We start from the raw sequence: 14,210 nt of genomic DNA on the forward strand, positions 1-14,210 counted from the left end.
CCGTGCTAAGCGGAAGAACAGAATTGGCGTTCGAGATGAACATCGATATTATTCAGAATTAGCCTCTTCTTTCCCGCCGCTTAATTCACGGGAACGGGCATCGCAAACGGCAACAACAACGAATTACCACTCTAGCAACCCCGCCTATCATATCACATGAGTCCTGATCGCTGGAGAGATAACACTGTGGTCGCCCTGATCGCTTGTGCCAGTTTGTATAGGACGTAATGTCGATGATACTGCATGGTAATGGTATGGTATGGTACGTATGATACGAACGAGGGGGATATCGAATAGCAAATGACGATTTCCAACTCAAAATAACGACAACAATACGAGAAACAGGAAACCAACTCCGGATATTTCAATACCGACCCGTCTCTGTAAGCATTGGCGTGTATGCTATATGCCCAAACAAGATGGCCGAGAGGGTCGCGCTCGCTATTAGCGAAAGACACGAATGAGCATCGATATAAGAGAAAACCACCAGATACACAACCACCGCAGCAATGGTGCCTCTTCTCAGCACGGAGACCATGATTTCCGCCCTCTCCTCTTTACTCCGTCACTCCGAACATTGCCTCCCCAGTAGCCCTATACATGTCCTCCGTAAGGGATCTGGAATTTCGAAAATAGCTTGTCCCTTTTTCTTCCACCGCGGGTTTCGAGTAAGAAACAAAATCCAGCTTTCATTAAAATACTATACAGGCGACATGCAATACAAGTCGCGCTTTTTATGGCAACGAGAGCAGTTGACCCCTTCTCTTATTCGCACACGCGCATTCCCTCAATGCGCGCACAGCGTGATCGAATAACCGATCCACAATGGAAAAATGAGAAGTACGTTCAATAAACTTTGATCGTTTTCCTCATTTTATTATGTTGAAGCACTAACTCTCACGTCGGGCTCCATGAATAATGGTTTAAAGTTGAGGCATAGCTCCCAGGCGCCGGTGGGTGATCGCTTTTGCTCGGAAATGCGTACGGTCTACTGCTTTCGTTGCCCGTCGCGGCGCTATTGTGGTATGAGTGGGCAGTGGAGCTGCTGGGTTCGCCTGCAGTCGTTGTCCATGATGTCGTAGGTGGATAATAATCGCGAGGTGGCGGCTGTTGCGATTGAGGTTGTTGATGGTGAGAGTGACCACCTGCCGATGAAGGAGCACTGGAGGCAGGCCCGGTTTGTCCACTGCTCGTGCTGTCAGCGTTGTATGTAGATGCCGAGTTGAGCTCGCTGGAGCTGCTGTTCACGGGTACATACCCTGAAGGCCCGTACCGGTACTCAGATGTGTCATTGCTATTGCTTATAGAGCTGGTGCTGGGTACGGACTGGTGGCTACCGTGACGCGGGCTCTTAGTTGGCCTCGGGTTCGAGTCGATGTACCGCGGTACGTTGAGATTGCTGTGATCTGAGCTGCTGCCCATCGACGTTGTTGTTACTGAGAGCTGAGGCGGAGCCGAGGTTCCCTGTACGTAGGCGTATTGCGTCCGGATTGCTGGCGGCTGCTGCTCCGTTGCGGCTAGGGAAAGTTGCATCGACGGCATCGACGTCTGCATGGGCATCTCTTGTGGCTCCTGTGTGAAATTCGATGATCCTGAGAGTGGCATTTTCTGGTACGAATCGGCAGGTATACTCGCTGGCGGGTAGCTGGCAGTAGCCGAAGTCGGCATTCCGGACATGGGCAACTGGCTAGGAGGATTCCAACTGGGGTACGAACTAGAATCTCTCGTCAGCTCCAATCTCCAGGATGAAAAGGTCAACGGAAAGCCTCCTATCTACTCGTCTCATTCACCTCAAGGCATTGTATCTTGCTCCGCTAAAGTAGGATGTAAGTCCCCCGAAATGGGATAAAAGAAGAACTTACTTGGACCTCATCGTCATCGGGCTCCCAGGGAGCTTTGATGCGTTGAAAGTAAACGCCGTCCGCGGTAATTCCAGATTCAAGCCACGCAATTTCGGGTCCTGAGGCTTTACAGTCAAGGGACCTGCAACAATGCCTAGTCCTGTTTCAACCAATGCTTGCCCCCGCGAGCCGGCACTAGATCCCAGGAGAGGGATTTCCTTTCGAGCCTGAAAGTTTCGCGGACTTCGCCCCCGAACTACGATCGGTGCCGTTGTAGATTCTGTTAGAACCACCTTCGACCCGTTTGCTAATGTCCCTACTACCTTTAGGTGTAGCACAAAATGTTGCTGAAGTTCTTTCCGCCTTCCATTATTTGCCGTTGCTCTATGGAATCTGCGTCAGCTTATTGAACTAGAGGACTAAGCCTTATAGTGGGATGATCAAGACCCCTGAATCAGACAACCTACATTCTGAATTGCAGCCGCCGCCACCCGATAGGATATACAGCATATTCGCCCTCCGCTTCCTGTCCATCATCCGGGAATGGGATTAGTGGTAACGATGGAGGTTCCTGGTCCGGGGTCTGGGGTAGTTCCGGAGAATTCGGCGGTGGTGTCTTCCAGGGAATGACGATTAGCCTCACGGGATGACCATCGACGGACTCGATAGCGGAGATGGTGACTTCGGTGTTGTTCACGGGGACTGTTTCGCCCGTCTCGGGGAGAATCACTGAGAGCTGGCCTCGCGGTGTGATGAGCGAACCACTGATCTGAAACAGGTTTCTCCGATAGCATGTTAGCTCAGGTTGCAGAATCGCGCCGTCGCTCGTACTTGAAGGCATTTCCGAGAGAAAGAACATGCCGTGGAGCTGCGCAGTAAGCTCAAGCTGCTGCATTCGCCCATGCTGGTCGACGATGGTGTGTTTGTCCTGGACTCTCCGGAAAGAAAGCAACTTATGATCATGGTTCACAGTGAGCTTCGACCCGTCGTCTCTCAAGTCCTGCACAATCTCCTGGTACGGCGGGTGCTCACCAGGTTGGTGAGGCCTCTTTAGGTTAGGGAAGCTGTGATGTTGTGTTAGAGACGGTTGCGGGTATCTGTCAAATCCATCCGACTCCTCCTGCGGGTATCTAGGGTACGGGTAAGGGTGATCGATAGTCGGGTGGCTGCTTCGGGGCCGGCCCGGATGTTGCGAAGATGTCGTCGACGGGTGCGAAAGATTCGACTCCATGGTATTAGGGAATCGAGCTGACAAGGACACCGGACCGCCATAGTTCGACCAAAGACTACTATGCGCTGGCTCCGGCTTCAACTCTGCCATGGTCGCCGTCAAAGTTGTTGTGGCTGACATGGGAGCCTACGTCCCAGTCGCGCTTCCAAGACCTGTACTCGTGCGCCACCGGCTGATAAATTTCTACTTCTTCTTCCTTTTCAATTTTATTCCCCCTCCAGACAATAAGACGTTTTACTCAGAACATTAGCCTCGCAGCAATAATGGCTCACAGATGTTCAAACTAGTTGTCTTGCCAAGTCCAAGTTCCTGTCGAAAGACAACACCTTGATAGGAAATGGCTCACTTTCCTTGTACAGGTAGGTGAAGTCAGAATAAAGTGAACGTTGAAAGAAGGTAAGGTTGCAGGCCGAAGTGTACTTGTATGGGATGGAACGAGATACAGTAGGATAGATGTTGCCTCTGAGGGGACTGTTTTGTACAGAGGACGGTATTATCCATTACCCTGGGGGGCATGTTTAACGGTTAACGGGTCCCTAGCCAAGCGGAGATGGCCCAGCCCAGTCAATGAGAGAGCAAGAAATGACTTGGGGGTCTGGTGCAGAGACCTTTAGCACCTACAACTGACATGGGTTTAGAGTACAGTGCATGCAGCCCGACTGGGAAGGAGAACGGAGCTAATGGCGATCTGGCTGGGGGAAGATACAGGGCTCTCAGTCCTAGCCGGGACTTGATTGATAGGCCCCAGACAATATCTACAAGAGCTTGTTCCTTCAGGCCTTAGAAGCGCCAACCGTTGGAAGCTATCAATGGGCAGAGAAAACAGATAGTACATTGGCCCTCGCATTCACTTGACAAAGACAACAGGAGAAGGAAGCCTGAGCGTTCTGAACCTTCTGAACCTCACGGCTACAAAGATACAGTCAGAACTTTAGCGAAGAGAGCTGAAGACATGCAATGAATGTAAGCGCAAGCTGGCTAGATTGTACAGTACTGGCTGGACAAGACATTCAACGACAGTATTGCCCCATAATAACCTTCAATTTGTCTGCCGACTATGACAGGGGCTAAGGTACCTCGATCCTGTACCCTCCTCCGAAAATCCAAAATCCACCGGCAAACGGGCCTAGCCATTGCGGATGAAGATGATGGCAAGGCCTTCTCTAGAGGATGTGCGTATGTGAGTGCGGATGGAGGGGGTACAGAGTAGGCAGGTAGAGATGTAAAAGAGCATGGATCATATGGAGGCACGGGGGCCTATCGACAAGAGGCTAGCAGAGAGCCATTCAAGATACCCCTTGTAAAATACATAAAAGCCCCTCCATGCAGCTCCGTCTTGCCCAATGCTTGCCCTGGCCCCCAACAGGGGAGATACTGATCAGTTAGGAAATCCTCCGACGGCTTTAGCTGGGTACGTAGAGGAGGGCCCGCTAATTTCTAGAAAGGCCGTTGGACATATCCGCCGATGAAGAGCCAGAAAGGAAAAGCGCGGGAGCATGGGGGTGTGGTGGGTACGGTACCAGACATTACGGTACAGTAAAAAATATCGGTTCACGAGATTGCTCTCTGGCCTGGCGACAAGGGGGGCACGGCGGGGATCCAGTAAGCTCGCTTCGCAAAAAGCGCACACAAGTTTATTGGACCCTTGTATGTCATGTAGGTATTCATTACCTATCTCGAGGTTGCCTTTTCCTGCTAATGGCCCAGGAAGGAGGCTGCTAACGAGTTCGCCGCCTTGTTAATAGCAGACGGGCTGATATAGGGAATGATACGGATAGGTTTCGGCCCACGAACCGGAACCGGCGATGGAGAAGCAATAGACAGAGAGACGATGCCAATATCAAGGAATTTCGCTTGCATGTTTGATTATCTCGACGGCTTTACAGCGAGAAAGACCCGAGATGAAGCGCGTCGAATTGGCGAATTGTCGAATTGTCGTGGGAAGAAGGGTGAGGTGTGTGGGCCGAGTGCAGATAATAGAATGCATTAGCATGGCCGTTAACTGTCTTATAAGTCAACTGGACCAAGAGCAGCCATCCACGCCAACGATAAGTGGCTACAAGGCGAGTTGAATATCTGCTCATAATCTACGATAGACAATTGGCAGGACGAGTTGAGCAGGTCCCTAACAAGCCTAGCAAGCCTAGCAAACCCTGACAAGCCTTGACTACATACCTAGGCTAAGAAATGCGGAGGTTAACAATGCCATTACGCTACATGCCATACAGAGCCATAGCACAGATCACGCCCGTACATAGCACCCAGCACATTCCCGATTTGGATCAGCGTGCCTAGCAAAGCGATCCACAGCTGGACACAAGCTCAGCACGCCACTTCGGAGGCCATAGGCCATGTAAGCTTTTAGAGCTCTTGGAGGGTACCACAGCATTCGATAGGACTGGAGTACATTTTGGCAGAGTCGCCCCCAAGCAACGACACAGCTTTCGTCGAAGCATCCTATAAGACGGGAATCGGCGTAACAGCCGCATCCTTTACACTACATCGTAGTACTATGTAGGTACTCGCTACGGGGGGACTCTCTATCTCTCTAACATTCTAGCCGCGAGCCGAATTACTGGTTGGCTGATTGGAGAAAGGCCTAGCTGATCAGAGGAAGCGATATCCTCTACCTATCCTCTAAAGAAACGGCCACTTATGCCGGTACTAATAAAGGCCTGCAGAGAGGTCATGGGCCAAAGGTATGCCTTGTCCGCTTACTCAAGCCATATACGTAGATATTGTGTAATGGTCCGCGCGCCCTGTCGAGTGCTTCCTCGCTTGCGACCGCGCTTTAGCGATCGCATATCATTTGACAGCTCGTCTTTCGCAAGAGCAGGTGTGGTGCTTGTACATGTATTCTAAAATAGAATGCCATTCTCGCGAAGCGATGCAGGTGATATCGAACTCCAATGTGACGAGCTGGCAGCCGCCCTCTTCGTTCAAGATTCTTATTGCCTACCACTGCGATGACGGCGCGCACAAAGTGGCAAGATATTTGATTTTTAATTACCGTCATCGATATTATAAGATAGGTAAGAGTACGCGCGTGGCCGCGGAGATTTGGGAGCTTTGGGCATATCAAATAGGCATTAGTATGTAAACTCGCCTCCACAAAACAAGGTCCTTGTCGTCGTCCCTGGTAGGTACCTAAGCTTTCGTTTTCCTAATCTGACGATAGTGATATGTATCATATTTGTATCAACATGGGCGACTCAACATAAGGCCAGAGAGGGTTAGGTTAACCAAAATGAAGTCGGCAGATCGCGCCAGATATTTCGTCGATTTGTATGTGGCCTAAGTAAAATAAGTTAAGAAGCCAAGAAGCTAAACCGAGGTACCTAGTCGTCCTCCACGAACTGACTGGGGCTGGTCCTACATAGTCTAGGCCTAGCAGAAGTCAACAGGGACCAGGTTGGTAACAATCAGTCAGGGGAAATGTTACCGGACATTTTTCCCTTCGTCTCTTTTTCTGCCAGAAGCCATGCCAGCCGTACGTACCTGATACACTACATCTACATAATAGATGGGTAGGTAGAGTAGCATTTCGCTGCAGCGTAGGGGCAGGTCAGATAGCTACCGTACTATATATGTACTATACGTACATACGGCGACTACCAAACCATGTGGTTTGGTTGCTTCGAGTCTCCAATTGCTGGGTATATTCTTACGGTTACGGCAGTGAGATTCCCCCTGATCCCGCACCATGGCCTCCAGAAGTTTCAAGGGCATTTTCACTAAGTCATCTCTAAGGTCTCTAGTTTCGAGTAGTTAAAACTGCTAGGTCAAATCACCAACACGGAGTAGACTCCACAGCCGTTGAACGCGTGTGGATCCTGATGTCAGTGTCGACGACTAAATGGGACAAAGTCTTGTCTACTTCCGGACTGGTAGAGATGCAAAACTTTGGTTCGAGAAGCGTGTGAAATCTCCTGGGTAATGAAGCGGTCAAGCGGTTCGAAGCTTGTGGCAAAAAAAAAAAAAAAAAAAAAAAAAAAAGAGATTTTCATTAAACTTAGTTCGTAGTATAGCTTTGAACGGATGTTCTGACGATTATTAACTAACTGATAGCTTAGGGCATTTCTGATATAGGTACAATACCTATCTAACTTATTAGAAGTACATGATAAGTGATATTGGTTGGGGGCCCTTTTCACGAGGTCGAGGGTTACTTTGACCCGAGATTGCCACACGCTTCAAACCATGATCTTAAAAAGGGGCCGGGCTATAATGGTAATATGTGGTGGTTAATATATGCTGAACCAAACTTAGGAACCCTTGCCAGTAGGAGGAGCTCACTATCCGAGATGCAGCTAATATTGTACGAACCACAATCGCGTGTAAACAAGAGAGCTCATTGACTGGTAACAGTCGTCAAGCTCTAACTAGCTTAGTAGCACTCGGTGTGTTGCGCACGTTGGCGCGATAGCGAAAGCTGTAGCTAACTTACTAGTAGCCTATGCTTCTTGATGCTTATTCCCCAAGATATTCCCCAAGATTGTCGTCGTTCTACGGGATGGTAACCTCATAACCAAGATTAGAGGATTTGGTGGGGGTTCACTATATATGCCTGCCTCGCCCGCGTTTCAACAGTCCAAGTGCGCGGAGATGTAACCTTTGTCCTAAAGAGAAGCAGTTGCCCGTCTTGGTATACTTAATGATATACGTATTACTATGTACAGAAGGAATCAAAGCTCGAAAAGGAACATCTGGCGCGAGCCGTCGTCGACATCAGGTTCGAGCAGCAAGGATCTAATGATGACGAAGAGAGGTGGGGAGGGCATATGTACATACATACCTGATGTACAGCGGATCAGATCGCGGCAGATGAGAAAGACAAACGAACGGCTTGAGAACAGGCGATGGTTCTTCGACGCAAGGCTTCCGCGGTCGCAGCACAGCAAGGCACGGAGATATACTTAGACGGGGCTATGTATCTACATACATATGAAACGAGCAGATCCAGACCTGAGCGAGTGTATCTATCTATCGATCGAGAATATATGGTTCGAGATACGTATCCTTGATGTATGTAAAAGGGACCAAAACGTGTTAGACCTAGATCCATCTTTGTACGTAGATAGTCTAATGTTATGGTAAATCTTGCCGCGGTGCCGGTGGGTGAGGCGGCAAATGAGGCAAGGCGAGTTGGAATCCATAGCAGCTCATACTAACTAATACCTATGTAATGTATATGTAAGTACCTAACATATATGTATAAGGAAAAGAGGCTGGCGTGCGCGTCTGGCCTGCTTCAAGGCAGTAGGACCGGCCAGTAGACTCCGCTTCGAACGAAGATCATCGACTGCCGCTAACCTAGTCGGTTGCAACACGATCTCAGTAACTTGCTTGTACGTACATACATACCTAGCAAGCAGACCAAGCTTACACCAGCACCAGCATATGTACATACCTGCGTACATAACGTTATAGACGCGCACACACCACGCAGCCTTGCTAGCTTGGCAAGCTGCTCCTGTCGTTTAGGTACGACCTTTCTGATCCTTACGACGAAGGATGCGATATGCTTTCGCGAGTGGAGCTCTGGGTCCCATATACATATCCATATGTATCCATATCCATATCCATATGCCCATCCCCATCCATGCCCTGACCAAAAGGCTCGCCGGGGTGGTCTCGATGAAAAAGTAGACTGGTCAAATCATAAGACAAGCCGACGCGCCATTTTCTGTACGACACCGTCTGTGCCGCCTCGAGGCCGTTGGCGATCTCTTTCCCTGAAAAAGGTTGTGCCACATCTCACGTTAGCATGACGCAACAGATGAATTTCAGGTACACATATGTATGATAGGATGGAACCTCTAGAGGGGCTATCTTATGTACACTTTTACACTTTTTGCCCTCTTTCTCTTCTGTTCACTCGCGCCGCGGCGCGGCGCGCGAAAGTCGGGGTGTAGCATTATTAAATACCAAGACTTCTTTCGACCGACGCGGGCAGATCTATCAAGACCCCGGCTTACATGGTAGGTAGATACCATGTAATATATAATAGACCTACGCGACGATCCTCTCGACTTCATATGTAGATGCGTTAAAGAGCATGTGTGGTATAATGTAACTCAGCAACCTAAATCTCAAGGATTAAATCTATATTCTATACCATATCAGGCCCCGTGGGATTTACACGTGTAAGCAGGTACCCGCGAAGGAGTTGATCTTTGATCTTGCGGGACCATACACTAAGCCGCCGCCCGTCGACGGCTCATGTTTCGTCACTCCCTAACCGCGGCTTACAAGGGGGTCCATCATTTTCAAGAGAGGCACCTTAATAGTAGGTACGTAGTAGGTACTATGTATGTATGTAGTAGAAAACCCGGCGATAACCCCGGAAAGAGGTTAGCTGCAGGGATGCTGGACTGATGTATGGTGCAAGATTCGCAATTCTACGACTACAACTGGGTGGATATCTAATACGCAGGTCGTGAAAAGAACACGGTGAATGTCTCAGTCCGCCTTGCGCGAAGACATGTACGTGACGGGCCAAGTACGGATTACGGAGTAGTTAATCAATAAGAAGAGTTGGATGTCGATAAATAAAAAAGGGGAAAAGCTTAGCGCGCTTGGGATCAGGCCATAGATCATTGTGATAGCCCATAGGAGACAGTCGTGATGCGGGGCTGTATGCACTGATGCAGCAGGCCATGCATGTCCGTCAGTCAACAGGAGTATGGAGAGAAGTACATGACGAGAGCTGGATGTATGCAGGCTGTACATGCATACACATATGTACGCATAGTAAGAATGGGTGACCTCCATACATCCGTACATACATAGAATCCATAGAACACATTGATCTAGCGATTCGATGCCTCGAGGGATCTTGCGAGGTTGTAGTTGTATGGTTCGCCTTATTAACTTATTAACTTATTAACTTATTAACTTATCAACTTATCAACTTATTAATATACACACGACGACCGAGACAAGTTATTATTTAACATTATTGCTCTTAGCATACATAGCAATAACCTCTGATACATGTGGATGATATTGATAAATAAAACTTACGATAGTTGAGACACGGACACGGAGTTATTCCGCTATTCAGATAAATATACTATGTACCAACCCACCGCAGCTAGAAGGCGACGAGAGAGCCGAAGCTAGGAGGATTTTTCTACGTCTCGTATCTTTTTACTGCCCGGACAGCCTTGTCGAACATCTCGGCACGAGCTCCCAGTTAAGAAGGCATCAACAGCTACCCGGTCTCTGATTGGTTGATCTCACCCCCCCATCACATCTAATAGAGAAGGCAACTTCAAATGAAGGTTACTCCCGCACTCACATCCCCTCACATCCCGAACACGAACCCCAACTCTAAAAGGCCACATGTTGCTACCAACCAGCTATCAGCTACCAGCTATCAGCTACCAGCTACCTATCAACTAACCTACACTACACTACATTACACTACACTGCACCACACTACACCACCAAGAGAAAAATTTATCTCTCGTCCTTCATTCCTCTGCCGCCTTGCCGCGTACTATATTCGAGACTTCTTCAGTAAGTCTCGGCCAATCAGGTTTTCGTTTTGCAGAAAAAAGGTTGCTTCCCTCTCACGGAACTGATTACACACTACCTGAAGTTGGCAAAGGCTGGTCCCGAATAAGGAAACAGTTGGGTTGGATTGTCAACCTGGATCTTCCCGCCGTCGTATAGCTGACGCAGCCCTACAGATAAGCAAGCCATCGGTCTTGTTTGGTTGTAATTCCTCCCTTGGCCCCCCCAGCCTTTCCCGTCGCTTTGGGGCACTTTATCTAAATAAGCTTACAAGTAGCCTAGTAGAGATTATTAAATTTTTATTCAGCACATTCTATTTGAGCATGTGTGTGTGTGTGTGTGTGTGTGTAGTGGTGTATGTAGGTAATATACTATTTCGAGGACCTCGAAGTGAAGCCTGTTCGGATGGCGGCGATATCTCGAGTTGTATAGAAAGTGGATTTGGAGATTGTCCACTCCTCAATATACATACCTACCTAGGTACATAGTCAGTCCCTAACATAGTAACTACACTAGGTTATACATTTCACTGAATTCTTCTTATATAGAAAAGTACAATAATATACAAAGGTAATTACACGTACATGGAATTGTACCTAGATAGGTTAGGTACCTATATATATACCTATATATATACATACCTGCATATACATATCTCTTAACCTAGATATTCCCACTTACACCCACTTACACCCACTTACACCCACTTACACCCACTTACACCCACTTACACCCACTTACATCCACTTACATACACCCACTTATACATCATATTATGTACGCGCGCTAGTCTCCACTCTAACAGTTGCCAAAAGGGGAAATACGATATATGAAGAGAAGCGCAGTCCGGCGCCCCGTTAGGAGTTTTAAAATTTGACAACTCCCGACTCTAATCGCTTTTACCCCGCAAAAAAAACGTCTGGCCGCCGCAGGATCCGAGCCTTTAAATTCTAATATATCATCTAAGTTGTTTTAAGCGCGTCGTATTGTACATGTCTGATACGGATCCTATACATGGTATATGTAAGTACAAAATAACTACATTCATATATCTAAGTCTAGGAGTATGGGGATAGGTATAGCAATAGTATTAACTAACTAGTTAACTAATACCAAGTTACCATGGAAGTTAATATAGTTACATGTAGTTACCTCATAACAAAGATAAGACAGAGGGACGGAGTTCAGGTTCTATGTATCGAGACAGGTCTCGAACTGTCTAGGTTAGACAAGAACCTTGAAACCTCGAAATTGCCTTACTAGTTATGTATAATCGTCAACAAGGCAAACTCGTTCGTTTTGATCTTGTCTCGTCTCGTCTCGTCTCGCCCACTTGGCCACTTCCCTAGGTTAGTTTAATTATAACAACATAAGCCCACGCTAGGCCAGGCTGCCGAGATTTGGCGAGGCTATACGGACACCCGTTATGCATTACCCTACTTTAGCCTAGAGAGGTCCCCCGAGTTTAACCCAGCCAATCCAAGCCCGTCGACGGTGGTGCTTCTCCCCCAAGGAGATGTCCAAGATGTCCCAAATTGCGGCTGGCCGTGGACTGCCATGGGTTGGCTGTATGGACGTATGGACGTTATGACACCAGCTCCAATTTTATTGCCGCCAGCCTTTTTTTCCTTTCTTTTTCTTATTTTTTTTTTCCTTCTTCACAAGAAAAATAACCCCCCCGTGCCCATCCACCCATGTCCTAGCTCGAATCTCTTTCCCTTGTGGGCATCGATGCAACCAACCCAAGCAGCCAAGTCAACCGTCCTGCAGAAAACAGTCAAAACGGCCCCCAATCGATCCCTATTCTAGGTAATCTGTCGGCGTCGACGAGTCCATTTTCAATTTATCTATACTACGTTGTATATCTTCCCACGTGTAGAGCTAGACGCTATCGACGATTTCCGCCGCGCGCGGACGCCAGCCAGCCGTCCATTCTCATGCTAATGCCAGTCATGATGGGGCATGGCAGCCAACCTTTAGCCCCCCCTCCCCCCCTTCCCCTCCCCCCTTGCCTGTTTTTCTTTACGTGCCTGTGTAATCTTGTCTTGACCCATCCAAATATAGTAATTGAGCTGCACCACCAAGTCCTGATAGAGTCGTCCGTTGCGATGCCGTGTTCCTCCACCGTGCTCGAGCTTTGATTAATCTTGATGTTCCCGTACTCGAAAGTCGACCGCTGCTGCGCTCATGCAGGTGAAGCATGTGGCATCCCGGGATGTTGCCCATATTCATCAAAAGAGCAATTTACTTGTGGGCCGCCTAGAAGGGGATATTTAAAGATATCCTTACTATATTAATATAACCATTTGTTCAACAAGACTTAACTGGACCTTATATCGCTATTATAGCTACTGGACACAATACCAGTAATCGCCAGTCTCATTTCGTTGCAGAAGATAGCCAACGGATCACCCCTATGTATGTAGGCCGCATTATTATAAAGTCCCTAATAGCAGCACCCGAAACCAGCCGTACTCGGTTTATATATCAATAAGTAATCAAGACCCCGGTTACTTGCGGTAGTACGCAGAATATCAAAAACAGAAGCCGATCTTATTCCTATGTATTTCCCTTAAAGGGAAAAAAAAACTACGAAAAGATAGAAAGAAAAAAAAAATTCAAGGAGGGGAGGCGAATCAGAATTCGCCCACTCGCTGCAATAATCGACCAATTAACAGCCATAAGAAATACGGGACCAGGTTCACTCCAATCTAACGTACCTTTCTTCTCCCCTCCCCTTCGCAAGAACCCCCCACAAACTCGTCTGAGGTTCTGACGACAAGGCCCTGCCGCTGTGTATGTATGTACATATGTAGGTATGTATGTAAGTAAGGGTAGATAGTGTAATGGTATGATAAGCTGCAGAGCAACATACATACAGATCGTCGCGGGTACATACGCGTATGTACCCATCCATCCATCCATCCATACATACATACATACATACATACACGAGTCATGAAAGAAGAAAATTTGAGAGATCTCCTGACAAGGGGGTTGGAGTTTGGTGATTCGACTCAACATGTATACATAACTACATGTCAGATTACATAAAGTATTACGGAGAGCGCTTATATGGAAGAAGATGTGATGCCGAGAGTATCAGGTAGAGCTATGCGAGTTGTAAGACTCGTCGATAGGTATACTATGAGGTAAGCAAACTAGAAGTATGGTAGGCAGTACAGCATAGCACAGCACAGCACACACACAGCAGATCCTCCATGACGCTCCTCCGGCAGAGACGGCTGAAGAACGGCGGGCGGTGCGGTTGTAACATCGACACCATTAGCGATCGCATCGAAGAAAATCTCGTCGCAGAAATATGATTGTTGCGAAAGTGGATGGAGCGTGATTCCATTCCTGCGATGTTGCTGTGACATACTTGACACATATACACATACGTTATTTTGAGGGCTTACGGTATTTCAACACACGTACGCTATATTAGACATATTTATTATTAGCGATGTCCCTCGTTTCCCCTGTTTAATGCGTAAGTTCTGCCTGGTCGACATGTGCATACCGTTCGCTCAGCTCGCTAGGGGCTAAGGGGGACGGGTCGGGTCGTCGTCAGAGCCTTTTCAAGGGGGTCGGTTTAAACATCAACAGAAATGTCA

At 47.9% G+C, this 14,210-nt stretch overlaps 2 protein-coding genes across 2 annotated transcripts; both read right to left on the bottom strand.

Annotated features, from left to right (window-relative positions):
• Positions 1-897: 897 nt before the first annotated feature.
• F4813DRAFT_381930 (p53-like transcription factor) lies at positions 898-3,162 on the bottom strand (the record flags this gene model as incomplete). The annotated part of the gene is made up of 3 exons (XM_049245731.1): positions 898-1,714; positions 1,863-2,225; positions 2,309-3,162. The coding sequence occupies 3 exons, from the start codon at positions 3,160-3,162 to the stop codon at positions 898-900; spliced, it is 2,034 nt and encodes a 677-aa protein (XP_049097609.1).
• Positions 3,163-4,883: 1,721 nt separating this feature from the next.
• Positions 4,884-5,260, bottom strand: F4813DRAFT_157268 (uncharacterized protein). Its single transcript, XM_049239035.1, has one exon. It carries the CDS (start codon positions 5,154-5,156, stop codon positions 4,953-4,955), a length of 204 nt encoding a protein of 67 aa, XP_049097610.1. The 5' UTR covers positions 5,157-5,260; the 3' UTR covers positions 4,884-4,952.
• Positions 5,261-14,210: the final 8,950 nt, after the last annotated feature.

The sequence above is a fragment of the Daldinia decipiens genome, assembly GCF_022478715.1.
Source record: "Daldinia decipiens strain CBS 113046 unplaced genomic scaffold F4813scaffold_28, whole genome shotgun sequence".
Taxonomy (NCBI): Eukaryota; Fungi; Ascomycota; class Sordariomycetes; order Xylariales; family Hypoxylaceae; genus Daldinia; species Daldinia decipiens.